A 22431-nucleotide genomic window follows, 5' to 3' on the forward strand; every position below is an offset into this window, starting at 1 on the left:
ACTCTCGCAGATCATTAAGGCCAATTACAATGAGCAATTAAGTGCGAGTCCGAGTGGGAATTGTTTAGTGTTTGTGTTAGCCGATTTCGCAATCGCACTCGAAGCGTTAATTAATTGCATCTGGATCTGGCATTTCAGTCCGATTATTGCGTGCTCTCAACACTTTTGATGCCCGCTAGCTGAGAGGCAAATATTTATTTATCACCGTTCGCCAGCTTTTAAGCGTAGTTAGCTGCTTGTTAGTTAGTCAGTTAGCTGGTTAGTAGTTAGCTGTTAGTTAGCTAGTTAGTTGATGAAACAATGACATTTCTGCATTTCCAGTGGGGCGGCTCACAGTCATTTAGCGATTGCTGAGTGCCAGCCGGAAATCGGTATTTAGTGAATGACACAGGAGAAAAACCCTCGACTGTGTTTCCCAGGGTCGGAAAATTAAGGAACGAGGGTGGAAAACTCCATTTATTTAAGGTTCATAAATATTAATAATCTGCGTTGTATGTGAAAACAGATTTTAAATAGCACAGAACGAAAAGAATATATATATTCTTTTTATGGATAAACAACTTTTTCTTTCTAATTCGGATAAGTTTATTAAAGTTAGTTTAAAAGGTAAGTAAAAATAAAAATGGGGAGTGTTATTAAGAACACATAATAATCATAAAAAATGTTCAATAAACAAACCCACATCTTAGAACTTTAAGCAGTTTTTTTTTATTATTTTATTGACTTACCAAAAATAACTCGCTAGCTAAATTACTCATTGATTATCGGCCAATGGTTGCATGCCAAGGAAACGAACGACCAAAATCATTACCACAAACAATCCTAATTACGAAAGAGCTACGAAATTTTGCAGCAATTACGACATTTCCTGTCCTCCAACTGGAACACCTGCAAAAATCAAACAGAGAAAATCACAAATAATAATCGAAGACGAGGCCAGGGCGGCCAATAAGTTGCAGTCATAACTATAAGGCAATCAAAGGAAATATTTTGAGAGATTCTTGGTAAGCAGTTTAAATAATTTCCATTAGCCGTTCGTGAGTTGGTGTATATAATGTGCCACATATATCATCATTATCAGGGCCGAGCACATTCCCCTGCGCTTGATGACTTTGCACATGTGAGGCGGCAGAAACACGAGATCCCGATTCCTCCACTCACGGATTAGTTACAAACCTAACCAAACTGACCGAACCCAGCTAAACTGAACTGAACCGAACCGAACGAATCAACCTGAATATGTCGACAACTTTGTATGAACAGCATGGTAAAAAATCGGAGGGAACTATGTATATACATTCTATAGAAAATTCCATAGGCTTTCTGTCATATTTTCCAATCATTAAAGTAAGCATAGGTATTGATTTATACCTCATAATTGATGCATATATTATTCCTATCTCGATTCTTTCATGTGTCAACCAGCCAGCTCTTTGTTAGTATCAAATATTTTTCCGAGTGCATTGGAGTGGTTTTAAGTGGACAACCGCAATGAGCTGCCATTTTACACGCAGGCCCAGCGCTAATGACCAAATGCGAGGAGCGAAAAACGAAAAACCCCAACCAAAACTAAAAACCAAAAATCCCACGAAAAGGGCCCCGGCAAAAGGTGGCAATTAAAATCGAATGAGCGCCGAAGCTTCCATGTTGAGCACTAATGGGTGTCGGCCAACTGGATTGGTCGTGCTCTTGGTCTTGGTCTTGGTTTTGGAGTTGGTCTTGGTCTTGGTCTGGGCCAAGTTGGTCGGCAGCTGGCGATGGGCTGAGGAAAATGTGTAGAATTGTTTTAATGGCCGACAATATGGCGGAGCAGAGAAGAGCGTTGGTGAAGGGAATGAAGGGGCGGGGGGAGGGGAGGCTAATGCAGCTTCGTCAGAAATCGAGCATAAAATATTTTTAATTAAAAACTATTTTTTTTTTCCTTTTCCACCAGCCGTGCCATTTCCTTTTCCCCTACGCATAAATCAAGTGGCCAACGCGGCGGCTGCAATTTCTCTAGAATAACGAAGACAATTACACATGAAACGCGCGGAGCCGCCAACGCCCGAGCTGTTGTTGGCTCATTTCTCGGATTGGAGATCCAAGATTGAGGATCTGACACCGAGCGCATCATGATTTGTGAGCGGCTTAAATAGTGCGAACGGAAATCATGATTAGCCGGGCCATTAAAGCCGCCGTTTCCCTCGGCAATTTGGTCGCTTCTTTGGGACACAAGGAAAAAATGTTATGAAATTATGTTAAATGTGGTGGTGGCCTTCTTTCGCAATCAGAACCATTCACATGTTGATTAGCGTTTAAGTGGAGCATTTTGAACTTGGAAAGCTGTTATTATCATTGATAGGCGTCGAATATGTATTTATCTCTATTTACATAAATATATGCAACTTAGTATTGAATCATGTCATAATCCTATATCGAATCCTAATATCAACGAATAATGAAATCTCTGAAAACTAAACGTACTTTTTTGACTTATAAAAAATAAGTCCAACCTATGTCGTTTCAGTTTAGTAATCAGCTAGTTGGCTAGTTGAATCCGCGATCAAGATCGTGGGACCTCCTGATCTCTGATCCTATTTTTTTTTTTTCTGTGCAAGCATCTCCAAGACGACCTGACCCCCGGCCATCTGTTGGTTGGGTCTCCTTTTTGGGCCGCAAAAAACGCCTCTGGGGCTGGGCCCTGATGTTTTCATTTCCCGATAAAGGAGGTCCGTAAATGGCACGGACCTAACTCAACTTAAAGCAGCCGAGCGGAGCGCACGCCAACATGGTGATGCAGAGAGAGAGATGGAAACGCAGATGGAGTTGCACTCGCAGCACGTTGCAGTTGTAGCAAATTAAAAAAATGCAAATGTTGCACGTTGTACAGCCAGACAAACCAGCAACAGCAGCAACAGCAACTGCAGCAACAGCAGCAAGAGCAACCGCTTGCCAACTTTATAGACTGACTCCTGCCTGGAAGCCCGCAATCGTGTTCATGTGTCACCAATATGATGTTGTCCAAGTCCAAGTCCAGCTTCAGGTCCAAGTCCAGGAAAAAATACGTAGACGATCGGTGCGGAGCGATAATAGAGTGAGGAGCCGTGTGACGATTGAGAAGGAGAAGGAGAAGGAGGAGGAGGAGTCTCGCGATGGAGGACACGGACGGGGGACAAGCAACTGCCATGTCAGGCTGCCCGGCAGAGATGGCATCATCAGCATCGTCAGTAGCCATCGATTTCTGGCCTTCAGTTTGCCCCATCCTCTGTCTGTGCATGTAAATACACATGGAGGACATTATGATCTTTTGCCTGGAAATATTTATTTTTCTAAGCAAACATAATAAAACCCAGTAATTGCCTGCATCATAAACAATTAGCAATTAAAATGCAATTAATTTGGGCAAATACATTATAACAAGCAGGATATACACTAAAACATAAAAACATATTGAATTCCGACTTCATTGCTTTTGTAGATTTCGAGATGTTGATGTTTATACGGAAAAGCTGACAAACGGACAACGCATAATTCATAGGATTGATTTGCACACTTTTCATGGCATCTATGAACTATTGAGTGTAATAATCCTTATACATATGTATATACCAAAATAACTCAAAAACGCATACGTTCTCTTATTTCGTATAATGTTAATTAGTTGATGTTAAACTAAACTAGTCAGTAGGTCTGCATTTATGAGTTTTCATTGTTCCATTGCTACACTAGAGACCATCATTTTGAAAGCAATGCCCCCATTGAGCTGTCATTAATTTTCAGCACAGCATAAATATGCATGGGATAGTAGCTGGTGTACTTAATTTTTGTATTCACGAACGTTGGTCTGCACATTTCGGTATAGCAATTTGTGTCTTAATTAATGTCCCAATCAAGAGGCCAACAAAATCAAAAATGAGACCCACGACTGGCCGCCGAGCACCGAAATCTCCATTTTGGGCAACGAACCCACAATCGCGACTGCTTCCATATGCATTTATGCATATGTATATGGGATATATGTAGGTACATATACATATCTGGCATGCTGTGGAATGGGAGGATACAGCGGCGGCAAACTCGTTTCGGTGCAGGGCACTAAATTAGTTGGCTGCTCCCCATCCCGACTGCAGTTCCACGGAGACTTTTCAATACAATTCGGTTTGGTTCGTTCTTAATTTCGATGGAGTCAATTTTATTGCCCTCAGCAGCAGACGCAGAGGGGAGGGGCTGGAGGAAAGGGTTTCTGACCAGGTAGCACCGCTAAGTAGTCGCCATTGCAATGGGGCACGGACTGAAGATGCCTCTGCACAGGAAACAAATATTAAATGCATTTCAAAGATCAACCGGGATGAAACAAAACATCATTCATAAGTGAATAAAACCGAGTACAATTGCATTTTAATGGAGCAAACAAATGGGAGCAGAAAATATATATTTTTTGATTATTCTTTAAAATAACTTTTTTGAAAAATTATAAAAGATATCTTTGAAAAAAACGAAGTGAATTCAAGAGATAGCGCAATAGAAAACTGAAGATAGGATTTGAATATATTTTAAAACCATTTTACTATAATTGTCTATAAAAAAAGCCATGCGTGTTTAAAAATCTAAATATACCTGTTTTGGATATTTCAATATTTACAAACTACAAATAAAGTTAGTTTTTGACACACGTTTTCTTTCATATTAGCTAATTATTTTAGATGGCCTCATATTTTCTCGCAGTGCAGCTTGCAGTCTGTCGTCTACGGTTGGGGACCAGTTAATTTGGTCATCTTCCATGATGTTTTGATAATGTGGCTGGAGCAGCGGACCCAATCTCCCCAGTCGTGGTCCACCGCTGGAGTCGTCCCTTTCCACCTTTGGGGTTTTTTTTTTTTTTTGCATTTGGTTCGCTGTTGGGTTGCGCACGAAATTCTTGTCGCTGCGAATAATTACATAAATCAGTGAATTTAAAGCGTTTCGAGTTTCCAACTGTCAATATCGCCAGAGACTGAAAATCGAGCCTGGGTAAAAGGCGTAAAAGCACATCTTTTGTCAAGCGTTTCGAAGCCCTGATTGCCAGGGATTAAAATCAGCTAAGATATTAACACCTCAGGCTACCGCGGTTCCCACAACAAAATTTCATGTTTATGCTTCCGAAAGATTTCTGCGTAAAAGGTATTCGCACCCACGTAAAAAAAAAAAAAGGTTTTCAAATGCTTGCCAATCTGTCAGCAAAATTCAAATTTAGCGCAAGCAACAAAAGAAGTGATTTATGCGGCTGCCTGATTGATTTTAAGTCTTAAATTGGTTGGGGAAATAAAAGTAGCGCTCGTAAAAAAAGAACACCTTTGTGAGATCTCCGACGATCCATCCGACAGTTGCGGTGAGTTTTTAATGCGCTTTCAAAATGCAGATTGTTCCGTTTTCTGCCCGTTTAATTTGTATGATTATGGCCTGTCACAGCCAACGAAGCATGGCCCGTATGGAACGGTAAATGGCCAAGCCAATGGCCAAATGGCCAAATGGCCAGGCTCAAAAGCTTGTGGTTAGCATGGGTTACAGCTCTGGATTCGATTGGTAAGATCGACCATGCTCAGTCAGCTGTCGGTGGAGCGTGTGGGCCATCCAGCATCTTGGCCATCAAAAAGGGGTTCGAATATTGTAAGTTTATATGAGGATCATATAATTGCCAGTCTGAGAAGAAGTGCAAGATTGTAGCCAACAGAATGGATTCCATTTGTATTTTCTGTTTACTTAGATGGTTTCAGTTTATTTTAGTTACCTTTCTGCTGTTTTATTTACTTACTTCAATTTGCTATTGCTATTGCTATAAATAAAGTTACTAATAAAAAACATGAGTTTTATGTTTTATATGATTTACTTGTATTTTCCTTGTGCACAAATGTCGAAAATGCCCCACCAAAATTTATGATTTTTTTTTTTTTGTAATTTTCAGTATTGTTTTGTTTAGCATATCATATCATAATATGGATGCTTGGTTATCGAGTATATCCATCGTTTAATATTTGTTAATGAGTAAGTTACATTCACATATGCGTAGGTTGGGTACATATAATTTTAAAATATATATATTTATATATATATATATTTCTATCTGTTGTATCACCACGAACACACATAAATACAAATCAAGATTCCATTATGTATGCAGTTATTGTTATGGCGCGGACCTTCCAGAATCCTCCCCATGCAATTTAGATATACCGCCAGTTGCAAACGCGACCGGCAAATGCTGTTTGCCGACTGCTTTTCTCAATTATTGCGAATCGATTATAGTGAAGTGACACAACTGTATGAATGCCAATAACATGCTCGTAGCAGATGGATAATGCGTCTTGGGGTACTGAACTTGGGGCTTATGCCATATAATGCGTATCGTTATCCTCTATATACAATGTACATGCATGGGTTCAGGGGGCTTTCGCTTCCTATTTACACAAGCAACTCATTGCGAATGCATCTCTCTCACATTCTGCTAAACACACGAGTTCAAATAATCACCTGAATGCATTGAATATCTTTACAAACTATAATGGCTGCGCTAAAAAAAATACATTCTGTGTTCAACTGGCTGGTGGTGATTGGCTGCTATCTGTGGGTTGTAGGTAGGTAGTTCTGGTCTGGTGTTCTAAACTATTATCGTCTTGTTGCAAAAGATATTAACACGCTCTAAAATCATTCTTCGCTCTAGGTTTCTGTTTCGTTTGCGATTTCTTTTTCAGTTTCTGTTTCAGTTTCAATTTCATTCAATTATTGTGCTGCACTGCAAATGAGTTTCGATTTATTCAAAAATGTAGTTCGTGTAAATATCATTGCTTTGCTAATTCGTATTCTGTGTATATAGTAATTTATATGTAACATTTGTAAGTCTCCCACCCCAAACAATTTCACCGTCTATATAGGCTAATCTGTATTGCTTGCATCGGCTTGAATTTTGTGTGCGGGCTACTTCCTATATATGTACAGCTAAAATGTCAGATGCCTTGCTTGCCGGATCCGGATCCGGATTCCACTGCCTCTAATACTGTCCTGGAGTTGCGCTTAGATCCCGCTAGGATATGTCCACCTTGCCTCACTGCACTGCCTTCTTTCTTCCTTCCTTCGGCTGCTTCTATCTTTTCTCGATAATTTAATTTAAGTTTATTCTCAGTTTCGATTTGATTTGATTTCGAGTTGTATTTGCGATTTGCCAAAGTTACGATTCAAAGTACCAACTACAGTGTGGAAAATTTACACAGAATAAATAATTTAATACATTTAATTTTAATTTGCTTTCATTTACATTTACAAGTCCTCCTCGCACCGCCTTTTTGAGTATAATTGTTCGCATTTTTGCCTGGGCAACTGTTAGCACTTGTTATAATACGTTTAAATACAGATTTCGGAGTTGCTATAAGTACAAAATACACTTTAAAACTTAAATGAGCGCTTCGTTGGTGCTTAAAAAATAGTTGTTAAAATTAGGGTTCGAATTGTAAGTGTAGAAAATAAAGCGACGCGGCTTTGTGCACAAAATACTGTTCAAACGATGGATCGATCGATCGGATCGGAAATTGGTAGACAGTTTTTGTACGTGTTCATTTGTCATTTGTCAGCGTTCATCCAGTCCGGGCGTCTACTGTAGATGGCTTCTTATGCGATACGATTTCTAACTGCTAGTTTATGTCGGCTAATAGTTATTGTTTATATACTGCTGCTGCCGCTGCCGCCTTGGATACTTAAAATCTGAATACACTTTTTCACTTGCATACTTGCGCTGTTGTTCGCCTTGGCTGGTGATTTAATTTAATCAAAGCTACCCCTTTCCAAGGTCTTTACCGACGTAGGACGTTGAATACTCTCGCGTGTGTGTTTATATATCTACTATATATAAATATATATATATATATATTAATGTGTATGCTGTGCTTCTCGACCCTCTCCTCATTCCTCCCATTTATGTACAATCTCTGCTTAATCTAAACTAATCTCTTGACCAAAATTGTGCTGCTTCAGTTAATGCTGTTGTCGTCTCCACGGCTGCCTCCTCATCCTCCTGCGTTGCCGCGACCAGGGTGACCATTTCAATGGGATGCGTTGCTGTGACGGCCATGTTGTTCGGTGTGACGGTGGTGCCAATGGTGATCGTGCTGCTGGTGCTGGTAGCCATCTGGATCTGTGGCTGGCTAGTGGTGCAGGATCAGGAGTGCTTGTCAGTCAGTTCACCCCAGCGGGACTCGAAGAACTTGCGCATGCCGTGGCCTGCCTTGCCAACGGGCGAATCGTCCTCGTTAAACATCTCGCAATTATCGAAGATCTGACGCACGTCCACGCAGAAGTCCTCACGGGTTTTGTAGCTATTCAAAAAAAATGTTCAACTAGTGAGTTTATGATTTTATAGAAGTTAAGCTGCGTTACTAACCTCAAATCTTGCAATTTCTTTTTGATTGTGGACAAGTCCATGGGAGTTTTGATTATTTTTCGATATGTGGGAAACTGCTTGGTGTTTACTGGCAAAAGAAATGGCCACGAGTCCTCATGAAGCTGCAAGAAGTAATGCAAAGAACGTTAGGTAACCTACTTATTGAAGAGTTCTTTTAGTTCCCACCTCCATTTCCCCCAATAGCGTCTTGCAGACAGCCAGCTCCTTCATGAGCTTCTTGGTGGCGTGCTTCTCCTTCTTCTCCTGCTTCAGCTTCTCCTTGGCTTCCTGAATGGCATGTATGTTGATGGGCGGTGGCGACATTTGGTTAGTGGCCGTTCCGACTCCAATGGCTGGTGGCGAGGGCATGGTCATCAGCTGCGCATGCTGTTGTTGGGGCGGTGACTGGCAGGCGTTTACATGGAGGGCGGTGGCTGTGGGCGAGGCCTGCATTAGCAGCGGTGTCGGCGGTGGTGGTGGCGGAGTGGGTGCTGGCGTCGGTGTGGGCGTTCGGGTGCGGGTGGGCGTGACAGCCCGTGGCGACATGGCGACCACGTTGGCAAACGGCATCGCTGGCTGCACCGGCGCTTGGTTAATCAATCCGGCTGAGAAGTTGCCAGCCGCAACTGGCGTATAAACTGGATAGACGCCGGGCATCACATTGGCGCCACCCGGCACATCTTCCAGCAGAGCCGCAGTGCCATTATTTGACGGGGGAATGAGATGCGCGTGGAAGCGACTGCTGCCATCGACCGAGTTGTTGGCATGGTGCTGGTCATCGTAGTTCGTGGCCGAGACCACCGAGTGCGCCGGACTGCAGAGAGCAGAGGCATTATTTAACTGGAACCCGGACCGTGTACTCCGCCGCCCATTCAGCCGCCCGCAGGCCCCCACACTCACCTCAGAGGAGCCGCCGGCAGAGAATTCATCGACTCATCGTGCGAGGAGTTCAGCGACGGCGGCTGCTGATGATGATGATGGTGGGAATCCCCGCCTGCCAGTGGCATCTGCTGCTGCTGCATGTGCTCCATGGCTGGTGTCTTGCTGTTGTCGCTACGCCGCTTGGCCGATCCGCCCGACTCCCTATCCCTGTCCCTCCTAGATTTGCTGCTGCTGCCGGATGTTCCACCTGCACTTCTTTTCTTCGGCGGAGGCGCCCGGGAGATGCAACCGTGGCAGTACCACTTGCCACGCGGTACCTTTAGCAGCGGCGGTATATAGCAATCGGCGTGGTAGGCACGAGGACACAAGTCACAGTAGATCATCTTCCCCACGGGCGACGGACGATGACCGCCGCAAACGATGCACTTGCGCTCATTGGTGGCCTTGTTCACGCACTCGTAGCAGTACCTGAAATAGCAGAAGGAAAGGATTTGAAGTTACTAAATGTTGAGCAGTTTAGGGATTGGCGTTGGGAACAGAGAGAGAGGAACAGTGCCACAGTTTCTCAAAGGTTAACGATCAACGCTCAACAAGACAACGCGGATTAATGTGTTTTCTTTTTTGTAATCTATGACAGTGACATGTGAGGAATGAGGATGTTTAGAGATACAGGACTGGTACTGGTACTGGTACTCACCAATCGCCATCGGGAATGTTGTCCATCTTGGGCTTGAAGCAATAGGTGTGATAGCCCTTGTCACAGCCGTCGCACAGTAGCAACTTGTCCTCGTTTTCGCCGGACGTGCAGAACTGGCAATTCTGTAAGGAATTGGAATATTTGCTAGAGTTTGTATTGTTGGCCGAGCGTCTGCGTTTGCCGCCGCTCTTCTTCTTCGTCCGTTTGCCAAAGTCCGAGTCGGAGTCGCTAGTGTTTGGATGGGAGGATGGGGATGCGGTTGGGGATTTGGTTAGGATTGGTGGTGTTTTAGTTTTCAGCAAACACTGCCCGTTTTGGGCCAGAGCCTTAAGGTTGATTTTGATGCTCAGCGGAGCCTGGTTTTCTGGCTTATTGATTGCGCTCTTGCTCTTGCTCTCTTTTCCATTGGGGGTCAACTGCTGCTCCTTTTTGTTTTTCTTCTGCTGCTGTTTCTTCGAGGGAGTTGCCTGCTTTTTGGCGCTGCTCTTCTTTTTGCTGGACTTGTTTTTTGTTGCATACTTTTCGGATGGCAGTTCGAAACGGTTCGTTTGAGGGGTGGGATTAACAGTCGTGGTGGGTTCGGTGGGTTTCGTTTGTAAGGGGTTTAACGGTTATCGGTAAACGGTAATGGGCAACCAAAGCATTCATGTACATGTTTGTGTGAGTGGTGGATAATGTATTTGTGTGTGTGTGTGAGTATGAAAGCGTTAAATTTGTTGTATTTTGTTTAAAGAACACCATGAAACACCACAAGCAACAAACAAGTCAAACATTCAGCAAGAGACAGTTAAGAAGAAAAAACAAAATCGGAAGAAGAAACAAAACAAAATTCGAATTAATTTCACAGGCAATTTCCACGTATCTGTATGCAGAGGGGGTTTCTAAAAACTACTCGACTACATACAAAATAAATCGAATGAGCAGTGTAATCACAGTTGCTTTTAAAAAACCGCATTCTTTAAGTGATTTAAACAAAAGTTACTAATACTATATAAAAATATAACTCCAAGTGACTTATTATTCTTATATTACTATTTTTTAAATCTACTTCAATATAAGATAATTTGATTAAAAAGCATAACGTTATATTGAAAAGTAAAAGTTCGAAAATATTAAATTCGTAAAACAACCGTGATACAAGCTCTCTTCATTAAAGTTTCAAAACCTCCGTTTCAGCTGTGGTGAATACCGGTTAGTGTGTCGAAATATTAGATGGTAATGCTATGCATGTGTGTACAATTATGTATGTGGGTTGTGAGTAGTGGGTGTTAGTGTGTGTGCAGCCAAAACAACAATGAAATGGACCACAAATATAGGCGGGTGCCAAGCAGGTTATCGTTTTCAAATCGGGAAATTTTAAAGGTATTCAAAATCCTCCTAATCTTACCGCTTTCATAATGCTCTTGTCCCAAGCCACGCAGGATTCCAGAACGTACAGGGCCATCGCCAGCTGGGCGGTGGTGTGCGATCGGGATACTGCGTCCCGCCACTGCACCAATCCCTTGGGTATCTGCTCCACCTTCTCGTCCCGATCGCTGTCACAGTTGCTGGCCGGTGACGCGTTGCCGGAATTCGGTTCTCCGCTGCCCGATTCGCAGGGCGTGGCTCCTGCCACGACTGCCGAGTTGGCTACTCCGGTTGCGTTTCCTGGCCCCGAAGCAGCTGCTGCCGCCGCCAATGCCATAGTACGCTCGTTGAAGGATGAGGGATTCAGGCTATTTCCCGCACCCGAACCCTGTTGCTGTTGCTGCTGCTGCTGGGCCAACTGCTGTTGCTGCTGCTGCTGTTGCATCTGCAGGAGATATGCTGCTGCCGATGCAGAGTTCTGCGTCTGGGTGGTGGTATGCTGGTTCTGAGCAATAACCGCCAAATGGGCATCGCCTGTCTGCGAGCCCAAAGGCGGCTTCAAGTAACGTCTTTCGATATTTGCCTCCAAGTCGATGATTCTCTCTCGGATCATGGGTATGATGCTGACGAAGTCCTCTTCGGTGACATCCTCCTGCGAGTCCAAGGTGAGTTCACTCTCCACGCGGTTGGGCAATTGCCAGTTCTTTAATTGCATAGAAGCGCTGGCCACCTTGTCCTCCAGTGATTCTAGTTGTTCGATAAGGGCAAGCTCCACACGTTTGGCCACCTTGGGATTCCAATCGCCCTTCTTGTCAGGCATTAGGAATTCCTCTGGAAAATCGATGTCCGATTTCAGCTTATAATTCACACCCAATGGCTGTTCCAGTCCGAGGAATCGTTGAAGATTCTCCTGCAGTTCACGCTCCCTCAATCCCGACGGATTGAGAGTTTTGAGCAGCTGGCGCAGCTTCTGTTCATCGTCCAACTGCCACCAGCCGTAGCGCTGTCTGCGGGGCACGTAAACTCCGTGAACTCGTTCCGGAAAACCTGCCAGCTTGACCTGCTCCAGCAGACGATGCTCATCGGGGGTCATGGAAAGCGGCAGAGGGATATCGATGGGTATATACGTTTGAACACTGCTCAATGACATGTTGGCTATGTTGTGGTAATATGCCTGTGACAACGCCTCATCCAAACGAAGCTCAATCTTGGGCTTTACATCGGTTCCCTCGCTGACCCCTCCTCCCGTATCCGGGGGTACATCAGAGCGCAAGCGAAAAAACTTTTCCTTGCCAGCTAGGTCATCTGCATCTGTTTCCATTTCGGTGTCAATCTCCTTGTCCAACTTCAGCTTGGCCTGCTCCTCATCATCTTTAGTCTCGTGGTGGCGATGAGGAGAGCCCAGACCGTTTTTTGACTCCACCTTGTGGGCCTTGTACTCCTCCACCTTGGCTAGCATTTGCTTTTCATCGAGGCCACTCAGCGAGAAGATGCACTCGTTGCCCAGCTTGCTGGTGTCCACCTTGCATTCGTCCATCGGAATCGAGTAGTACTGCATGTTGTTGATCAGATCCCACGGATGACCTTGCAGCTGCAGCTGAGCGGAGCAGTTCTGATTTGCATAGCTGATCTGAAGTTCCTGGCCCACCACGCCTCCCTCCTCCGCTGGCAGTTCGCTGATCAATGGAACCTCCCGCCGGACAATGGAGAACCACTTTGGTGTATCGTCAACACTGGATGTAGAAACTATTATGCAATCATCCTCTTTTTTCACATCCTCCGTCTTGATCACAGACTGGCTAAAGTTCTGCTGCTGCTGTCCTAGTCCCAAACCAGTTTCCAACTTATCACAGTTGTCGCTTCCATTGTTGTTATTGTTATTATTGGTGTTGTTGTTGTTGAGGGTAGGCGGCATCAAGATGCCAGGCATAGAGGGTATTTTAATTTCAGCTTCAAAGTCTGTCTTAGTGGATATCATAGTCGTGGGTGGTGGACCCATCAGCTCCATCTCTGATTTAACTTTAATCTCTGGCCTGGGAGGTTCTATCTTGGGCAGCGGGGGAGCTGCATCATCGTCATCATCACCCAAATCAACAATTTCCGGTTCCACCTTGTTGATTTCTGTCACATCATCATCGTCATCTTCCTCATCTTGATGTGCGTTCTGTTGATTACTTTCAGGCATCCCGACGTCCGAAGCTGGTACACCATCTTCCAGTTTTGTAATGGACTCATCCACTTCCATTGGCTGCTCACTGGACTCCGCTGCAACATCCTTCTCATTTTCGGAGTTCTCTTTCTCGTCGTTTGCATCCTTTTTGTCATCCATGGCCTCCAATGCCTCATGATAATCGCAAATATCATTTTGGGCCGACTCAAGTGCTTCAATGAAAATACCTCCAGCCTTGGGCAACTTCCAGTAGCGACGCCAGAAGCGATCCTGCCCAAAGCACGCAGCTCTCAACTGATTTGTGCTCTTCTCCAGTGCCTCCTTGCAGTTTAGGGAAGCTCTGACAATCTTGTCGAGCTTCTTTTGCAACTCATCGGCACTCAAGCGATTGTCCTCGTCCTCCTCGACATTCGTGATCTCCGAATCCAAGTCGGAAAGATCATCGTCGATAATACTAACATCATGGTGGTGTTCATCGTTGATGGAGTTTCGGGCCCCGCTTTTCTTGGCCTGCAGCAGAACATTCATGTCGCCTCCAGTGACACCACTTGTGGTAGGTGTGCTGGATCCATTAATTTGGTAGGTGGGTGTGGGCATGTCCTGTTTACTGGGCGTCAGACTATTGTCCGTTTGAATGATGGTTTTGGCCGGACTTACAAGAGATGCCTCATCGACCACGCCATCCACTTCCATTGGCTGCTGTTGCTGCTGCTGGGGTTCCTTGGCGGCTCCCTCTTCATTCTGATCGCCGTCTTCCGGCTTCTCGCCATTGGGTGAGCCACCTTTGGTTGCCTCTCCATCTGTGCCCGCTGCAGCTGCTGCTTCCTCTGCCGCCGCGGCCTTGGCTTCCTCCTCCGCCTTAAGACGTTCTGCATCCAGCTTCTGCTGTGCCATCAACGCCTGCATAGCCGCCTCACGCTCCGCCTGTGCTCGTTCATAGGCCTCAATTCGAGCCTTGCGCATGTGGAGAGCCTTGTACTTGCGCACCTTCATGTCCGTCATGTATTTCTCCTTTCGCATCTGGGCGCACGTTTCTAGACTTCCATCAATCTGGCGGAGCACGGCCTTGTTCATGAGCAGGTCGTTGCATAGATGGGCCAACATTTGGGCTTTACGGGTGGGATTTAACGCAACGAAGGGGCGATCTTTCAGCGATTGCGACAACTTCCAGGTGTCGTTTTCATGGAGAAGCTTATAGTACTCCTGGTTCTTTACCGAATGTGAGTGGGTTGTGGTATCGCTATCTAGTTGATGATGATCCGGCACCCTTCTCTCTCGCTCACGATCCACAGTGATTCCGTGCATTTGACGCACTTCACCTGTGGCCGTAGCATACAGATAAATCCTCAAGATTTCGGATACATTCGAGTTGGTGATGTCCGCATTGCGTAGCGATTGTCCCAGTAAAGTGGTGTGTCTGCCGGGATTGGGAACACCTGGATCCTCAATGGCACAAACCAATAGATGCGTCATCACCGACAACAACTCCTCTTCCGCATCCGCGTTGCTATCGCTCATTAAAGCATCGTGCAGGTTCTGAAGCGACGGCAGTGATTCCATGTCAAAGCCTAGAGTCTCCCCAAAGTTATGTAGGAATTCAAAGACCATGAGCAAATCGGCCATTGCCTGGCCGGGAAGTCGGTTGCCGGCAATCCTATCCAGTTCAGGGATTACCAATTCTTGTGGCATTTCGGAGTCCTCATTGGGACGCCTTATCAACTGCAGAATCTCCGCATCTCGTTTTCGCTCCGCCATACGACGCTCACGCAGAAGCAAACGGTCTAGAACCAGCTGGTGTTTCTTCTTTTCACGATCCTCGAATTTCCGACGAAGCTCCAACATTCGAATGAGGCTCATGTGTTGGCGGCGACGTTCTCGTTCCTTTATGAAGAGAAAATAACAAAATTTAATGCATTTTATTACATAACCGAAGAAGGGGTTAGTCCTCTTACCATTTCGGCAGCCAACAGCATCTCTTTTTGTTTCTGTAGTTCCTAGATAAAATAAGATTGGTTTTGGTTAATAACATGAGAGTAGTAACTGATACCGAAATGGCAAAGTTGGTCTTTTACGACCCCTACTAAACAAAAAACCAACAAGCGGATAGATCGGACACTTCAAATAATAACGCCGAAACACGATTAAAAGTTGAACAACCAATTTGGAATATATCTCATTCAATAGCCCAAATCACCAGCCTGGCAACAGTAAATACAGTTTAAAGTATAGGCAACAGAAAGAAATAGGAATTAAAGGCAAAGCAAACAAGTCTTGAAATAAAATAAATAAATCTCTCTTTGAAAAGCTAGAACTAGTTTCTTTTCTCCCAAATATTAAACGGAAAGTAGTCGGATTGGTATCAAGCACAAGACATAAGGTGAGGCATTAAGTACCTGTTCCTTAGCTAAAATGGCCTCCTGACGACGCTTTTCTTTCTCCTATTGCAAAACAAAACAGAATTATGCACTGATTTCAGCAAAGCTTAATTAATCTAGACTAACCTGTTGCTTCTTAAGCAATTCCTCTTGCTTAAGGCGATCTAGCTCCTCCTGACGCTTTTTGCGCTCCTAAAAATACGAGTTCGCATGAGCAGATAATCTTCGCAAGTCTTACAAATTCAAATTACCTCAACAGCCTGCTGATTCTTGAGCTCCTTGTCCTTGCGCTGCTGCTCCAACTTGGAGTTCTTCTCCTGTCGCGCCTTCTCCTTATTTCTGGCCAATTCTTCCTTTTGCAGCTTCTTAGCATCACGCATCGCCTGCTGTTGCTTGGCGATCTCAATTCGCTGTTCCACGTTAAGAGTCTGGCGGGTGAAGACCTTCAGATCCTCTAACCGCTTGGCCACGTCCTCGTCCGTCATCCGTATGTACTCGCCATCATTGGCGTACGGCGGTGGTGCAGGCTGCAGGAATGAACCAACAATGGCTCGCGCGGAAAAACTAAAGTTTTCACGACTTAGATTCGATGGCTGCTGCTCCAGGATCTGTGAAGAGTTCAATAAATTAGCTAAGTTCTTAGAAAGTGAATATCCTTGTGTGCATTGTAGCCAATTTGATAATTTTATGCTTGTGAAAAGTTAAAATTAAGAAAACCATAAATTAAAGCTATTCTGATTACATATCAAAACTCCAATTATACATTTTTAGTGGTTTAGAGTTATTACTGTGTGTTATAGAATTTGCTTTAATATATTCAAAAAAGTCGCCCTACAAACTCACAGCAAAAACCTGTCCGTTGCTCTTTAGCGGCGTCGTGCTTCCTGGTGCATAATATGTGACCTCTCCACGGATCTGCCCTTGCTTAGTCAGTCCACGAATCACCGTCTCCCGTTTCCAGCCCAATTCAAGTGGCACCCTTAGCTCCGCTACATTCAGAATGTTGGCATCCTCACTCTCAGACTCCGAAAGACCACTTTCGGCTGCCACGCTTTCGGAATCTGTAGAAGTTTCCATATGGGCATTCGCTTCGCTCAGTGCCAGGCGGATTTTCTCCTGAAAAGTCGTAAGTATTTAGTTTGATGGTATGTCATGACTTTATGCATTGATTAACTCACAATATCAGCACCCTGTTGAAGAAGTTGTTGCGTGGCCAGCATAGGTTTAAGGCCCACAGCTCGGGATTGAGCCAACAGCGAAGCTACCGTGTTCTTCTTGGGCTTGGATACGCCGCGTCCCAGGTTACGAGGTCTTCCCTCTTTGTAAGAGGACGATCCACCGCCGGATCCACCAGATCCCGAACCACCACCCGTGGCTCCTGATCCGGCACCAGCTGGAGCTGGAGAGGTTCCTCCGCTGCCGGAAATGGAACCACCAGGCATACCTCCTGTTCCACCCAAAGCAGCTGTAATAGAGCTCAAACTCTGCAGACTATTACCGCTTTGCCCACTGGACGCTGCCTGATAATCGCTCGCCAAGTTAGCCAACGCTGCGCTGGAAGAGGAGGAGCCCCCTGCTGCTGCATTTGACGAGCTACTATTGCTCTTATCCGAGGGCTTCATGGAAAGATTAAGTGGTGCGTCAAAGTCATCGATGGTAATGGGATTGCTGGCCGATCCGACGGCACCGCTGGGCGTCAAGGCGCTGGAGCCAGCATTGGACTTTAGGCTGAGATTCACACCGCCAGAGTTGGTGGCCATGTCGGTGGTGAGGTCGTGCACCTCTTTTCCCTTACTTGAGAGATTATAGGCTCCGTTTGAAGTAATTGTTGGTGGCAGTTTGATTACCTCCACGCGATCACTATTGCTCTGGTTGAGCAGGTTGCTCCCTGCTGAGGAGGAACTGGTACTGGTTGTGGGCGCCGTTGAAGAACTGGCCTTGCTTACACTCAACTGATCGAGGGGATTGCCACTCATGCCAGGCAGACCGACCAGTCCAGCCATTCCCGGGATACCGGCTGCTCCGAGCATCCCGTGGAGTTGCTGCTGCGCCTGGTGTTGCTGCTGTGCCTGCTGATGCTGCTGTTGAGCGGCCGCAGCCATCGCCGCGTACTCCATTTCGAGTCTAGCCCGCTTCGCGGGACTGAGACCTGGAAATGCAAGCAGAGAGGAAATGGCATTTTTGGTGCTGTCGAGCTCTTTTTGTGCTTGTTGCTGTTGTTGGAGTAGGTGTTGTTCTGCTTGGTGTTGTTGTTTCTGTTGTTGTTGTGTTGTTTGCTGTTCTGTTTCGGAAATAGTCTTTTTGCGACCGCGCGAGGTAGTACCAGGAATCTTGGGTCCCACAATCGAGGACGTGTACTTGATTATCTCCGTGTCCGGTGGTAAACGAACTCCAAGCAGAGATGGGTGCTCACTTCCAGTACTGTAAGGGGGCAATATATTTAGTAATAATGTAAAACAGTGCGATTCTCAAGCCTAAATTACCCCATCATGTAATCCTTGGAACTGGACTTGCCCGATCCCGACGTGGAACTGTTCCCTCCCATTTGCTGTTGCTGCTGGGAAGAGTGGTGCGGCGAGGACGTTACCGTGGCGGATGGCGAAACTCCTGTGCTGGCTGCAAAAGCATTCATTGCCGCCTGCATGCTCTGCTGTGGCGTCATTCCCAGGGCTCCAAACTGTGAGAGCGAGTTAAGAGCGTTGAGCGAGGGATTGTTTTTGTCACGATCCTTGCTCGATGATGACGACGAGGAGCCCATGCCCGCATGGGGCGACATCAGCGGATTGCTGCTAGTCAAACTGGGGTGCATTCCTCCCAATGATGAATTGCTTGCGCTCACACTGGTCGAAGCTTTGCCACTGGACATCATGCCACCGCTGCCACCAATTCCCATTCCAAGGCTGTGCATCGAGGAGGATGAGGAGCCACCCCCACCGGACTTCTTGCCTGAGGAACCGCTTGATCCTGAGCCGGAAGCAGCGGCTGCCACGGCCTGCATGGCCAGCAGCTCCTTGTGCAGGGTCACCGGATCGTAGGCAGAGCCCGGATTATTAGCCATGCTGCTGCTCGTCATAGTCGAGGGCTTACCATAAGCGCTGGCCGTGCTCTAATGTATTAAATAAAGGGATTTAAGAATTTCCATTTAGGTATTTCGCGTTTGCACTTACCTTGTAACTTCCATGACCTCCACTATTTGTGGATATTGATCCGCTACCTGTGCTCACCGACGGAATGCTCGTGCCCGGAACTCCTACACCAAAACCATGCATGCTGGCCAGCGCGGCTGCTGGATTATTGGCTGCTGCTGCTGCTGCCGCCGCAGCTGCCGCATTTAGACTGTTGGCCAGATTTTGCTGTTGCTGTTGTTGCTGCTGGGCGGCTCGCTTCTCCTTGCGCGACTTGTTTGACTTGCTGCCGGAAGAACCCGATGAGGATCCACCACCACCGTTGCCACTTCCGCCATTTCCACCGCCGCCCTGGCCGAGTACACCTGCTCCACCACCTCCAGCACCCGCTCCACCAGCACCGCCGCCCATTCCCATCCCAGCTGGTCCAAAGGCAGCCGCCAGATCGGGATGTGGAAAGGGGGAAAGACCCGAGGCTTGCAGGCGACTGAAGTAATCCTGGGCAGCTAACTGGGCCATTGACCACCAGCCTGTAAATCGATTAGCAGCGAGTTAGTACAGTGATTTCACAAAAATGGATGCAAATGCTTAGTTGAGTCAAATAAATACTTTAACTTTAGTTAATTTACGGCGCATAAGAGCGAAGGAAATACTATTTTAAAGAACAAGATATAACATACAAAAGAACACTAAAATATTTGTGCTTGACCATTTTTCACTGCCCTGCTCTGGGTGAAGCGTAGTGGCCAGTGTAAAGCGAATAGCAAGTTACTAAATGCTCTAGGAGTATTTTCTTCAAACGTTCTTGCGCGATAGACAAGACATTTTCTGTTATACTCCGCACAATTTAGGGAAATTACTTTGCAGATAAAAATTTCTTTCACCAAGCGGGATTCGAACTCGCGTAGATTTTTTACGGTTCTTCATGGGACGAAGTCGCCTTAACACACCGCACCACAGCAGTTGCTAATTTCGTGGCGTCACAAATGTCTTCTAGAGGAGTGCTACTAAAATACGGAATGTGCCGACATTTTACTCACTTGCTGGATGCAAACCGGCCAAACTGGCGGCCTGGGAAGCGGCCACTGCCATCGTGTTCTGGTGGTGATGGGCTCCCGCCGCAGCCGCCGCTGCTGCTGCCATGGAATAACGGTCATTGGCAGAGGCGCCTCCAGCTTGTGGCAATAAACCCAATCCGGCAGCAGCGGCGGCATTGAACTGCGAGTTGAAGAGCGGATTGGAAGCCGCTGCAGCCGCCGCTCCAGTTGGATCACGTCCCCAGTAAGCTGAAAATGGAAGAAACATTTAAGATCATCATTTGCAACTGAAAAAATATATAATGTCTTACCGAACAGGGAAGCTGCATCTAAAAGGCCGGTGGGGTCGTGTGGCCCCCCGGCTCCACCACCCCCTCCCGCATTCGAGTTTTTGTTTGAGTTTTTGCCATCGCTGCCATCGCCGGCATTTTTGTTCATGTTCAAAATCCCCTAGTTCTTAGGACCAACTATTGTGCGTAACATGCGTTGGGAGTCTGCAAAGGATTTAGAAAATGCAATACTTATAAGATATTTACTTGTATTCTTTTTTTACATATGTTGCCATATGTATAGAATCTTTACAGTAATAGTAACTTAAGTGAATACACAACACTTGTATTTTGAAGATACCATTCATCAATTGGTTTCATTTTTCAACTTCAATCTTCGTTATTACTCCGCTCTCTATGTTGGCAATGCCGCACCGCTTGGGCGAAACTCAAGCATAAAGCGGAATCGGCCGAAATATGGAAAGCAAAACAAAACTAAAAAAAACTACACGCCAGCGAGAGGCCGTACACGCACAAAACGGAAGCAGAAGCTGACTGCTCTCTTTTACCACTACACCTGCACGTCGGCGGAGCGGCGAATTTACCACTCAGCCAAGTCGTCGGCGACGGCGAATTGACAAATTACGCACAATATTGCATTTTGTTTAACAATAAAAGAAAAAAATATCCCTCCTTCAAGGAAAACTTGAACTTTACAAGTCATGCGCAACGTTTACCACATCCACTAATGAAAAAAGGGAAAGAAATAAAAAAGAAAATTCAAGTCACCCACACAAACACATTTACAGACTGCAGTCGGCAACTGCGAAAAGTGATGCATACACAAGCGAAAAAAGAAGAAAAATTCCGTTTACAGCAATTTGCACTCTTTTTCGGCAGTGTTCTTTTTTGTTTGCAAGACTTTAGTAAATTCATTCATGAAATTTGTAAAGTTCTCTTGATTTTTTTTTTGGCCTTTGGAGATTTATAAGACAAACTGTATGTTACTTTTTACTGTTAAGGGCTTTGCTCTTATTACTGCGCTGCGACAGCAGTTAACGGCTGTTGTTTGCACTGGCTATTGCATTTTCCGCGATTCAAATGTACAATTAACAAAAATATTTACAAGCGCCGTTTGGCGACGCGTCCGGCTGTGTTTGTGATTTCGCGGCGAATGAGCGTGTAGAGAGTACGGAGAGCGCAAGAACCGCAAGTGGCGGCGGCGGACCATCGGAAACGAAACGCAAAAGGGAGAGCGCGGGCGGCAGAGAAAGAGAGACAGAGAGGCCCGCTTTACATTTGTTGTTTCCACGCACCGTGGTTGATGATTGCACTTTTTTTTGTCTTTACATGTTTTCTTAGTTTTATTTTTAGGAGTTTTAGCTGTATTAATCACATTAATGAGCCAGCTTTTAGTTTGCCTAAGATGGGTCCACTGTGGCTCGCTAATAACAGTAATTGCGCACTCTTTTTCCTGCTTTCCTTCATTCGGTTTTATTTTTTTGTTGTCACGCATCGGCAGGCGACAGATGTGCGCTCTTACAATGGGGAGGGAGGTGGAAGCCCAGCAGAGAGAATGCGTGAGAGGAGTGGGGAGTCTGCGAAAGAGCTCTGGCAATTTATAACAAGCAAGAAATAAAACAAACGGACAGAACGACTTGGTACAGTGAAGCTTGCTTAATGACAGTCAGCAAAGCAAGCCGTTTTAAAGGAATCTGATTATGGAATTTTACGGGGTTTTTTGAAAATATGTTTTCTGTAATCAAGACGTGTCCATATAATTTCGCACATTTTAATTGGGTTACTATCAGTACTTAGAATAGATAGGCTTCCGCACATTTTAGCACATTTGATTTCATTGTTTAATCCCCTTTTTATTCACTTTCCCAGTTGCATTTGATGTTTAAGCGGAAGTAGCACTGTAAAACTTTGCCTTTTGTCTTCTTCTTCAACTTGGGCTTTTGCCTTTGGGTTCACCGCAAGTGGTATGGGGGCAGGGTGAAAGGTTGAAGGGAGGTAAAGTAGAGGGAGCAAGCAATATGATTCGGGCATTTGTCTTTGACACCGCCACACTTTGCTGCCTTTGCCGTTGCCTCTGTCGGCGTCGCGGGGGCGGCAGCGCAGCCGACGTCGACGCCGGCGA

General features: G+C 45.6%; 1 protein-coding gene and 1 non-coding gene across 6 annotated transcripts in view; both read right to left on the reverse strand.

Moving 5' to 3' along the window:
- Positions 1-5822: 5822 nt before the first annotated feature.
- tou (toutatis) overlaps positions 5823-22431 on the reverse strand; it is a 38561-nt gene continuing 21952 nt past the window's right edge. Inside the window, exons 1-17 of one of the 5 annotated variants that reach the window (NM_001273969.1) lie at positions 21297-21464; positions 20331-20513; positions 20023-20268; positions 19025-19512; positions 18341-18963; positions 18181-18278; positions 17036-18006; positions 16701-16973; positions 16109-16465; positions 15984-16049; positions 15435-15476; positions 11353-15363; positions 9966-10483; positions 9287-9736; positions 8573-9200; positions 8387-8508; positions 5823-8321 (exon numbers count right to left, since the gene is read on the reverse strand). In NM_001273969.1, coding sequence (NP_001260898.1) covers positions 8165-8321; positions 8387-8508; positions 8573-9200; positions 9287-9736; positions 9966-10483; positions 11353-15363; positions 15435-15476; positions 15984-16049; positions 16109-16465; positions 16701-16973; positions 17036-18006; positions 18181-18278; positions 18341-18963; positions 19025-19512; positions 20023-20268; positions 20331-20457 — 9177 coding nt within the window. In that variant the 5' untranslated portion in view covers positions 20458-20513; positions 21297-21464 and the 3' untranslated portion in view covers positions 5823-8164. Of the gene's footprint in view, positions 8322-8386; positions 8509-8572; positions 9737-9965; positions 10484-10953; positions 10974-11352; positions 15364-15434; positions 15477-15875; positions 15921-15983; positions 16050-16108; positions 16466-16700; positions 16974-17035; positions 18279-18340; positions 18964-19024; positions 19513-20022; positions 20269-20330; positions 20514-21296; positions 21465-22431 lie in introns of those variants that run through there. The other 4 variants (NM_078977.5, NM_001103800.3, NM_001273970.1 and 1 more) reach the window with 4 other exon arrangements.
- Positions 19679-19823, reverse strand: snoRNA:Psi28S-1180. Its single transcript, NR_002542.2, has one exon. It is a non-coding gene; the product is annotated as a snoRNA:Psi28S-1180 (small nucleolar RNA).

Source organism: Drosophila melanogaster, chromosome 2R, assembly GCF_000001215.4.
Source record: "Drosophila melanogaster chromosome 2R".
Taxonomy (NCBI): domain Eukaryota; kingdom Metazoa; phylum Arthropoda; class Insecta; order Diptera; family Drosophilidae; genus Drosophila; species Drosophila melanogaster.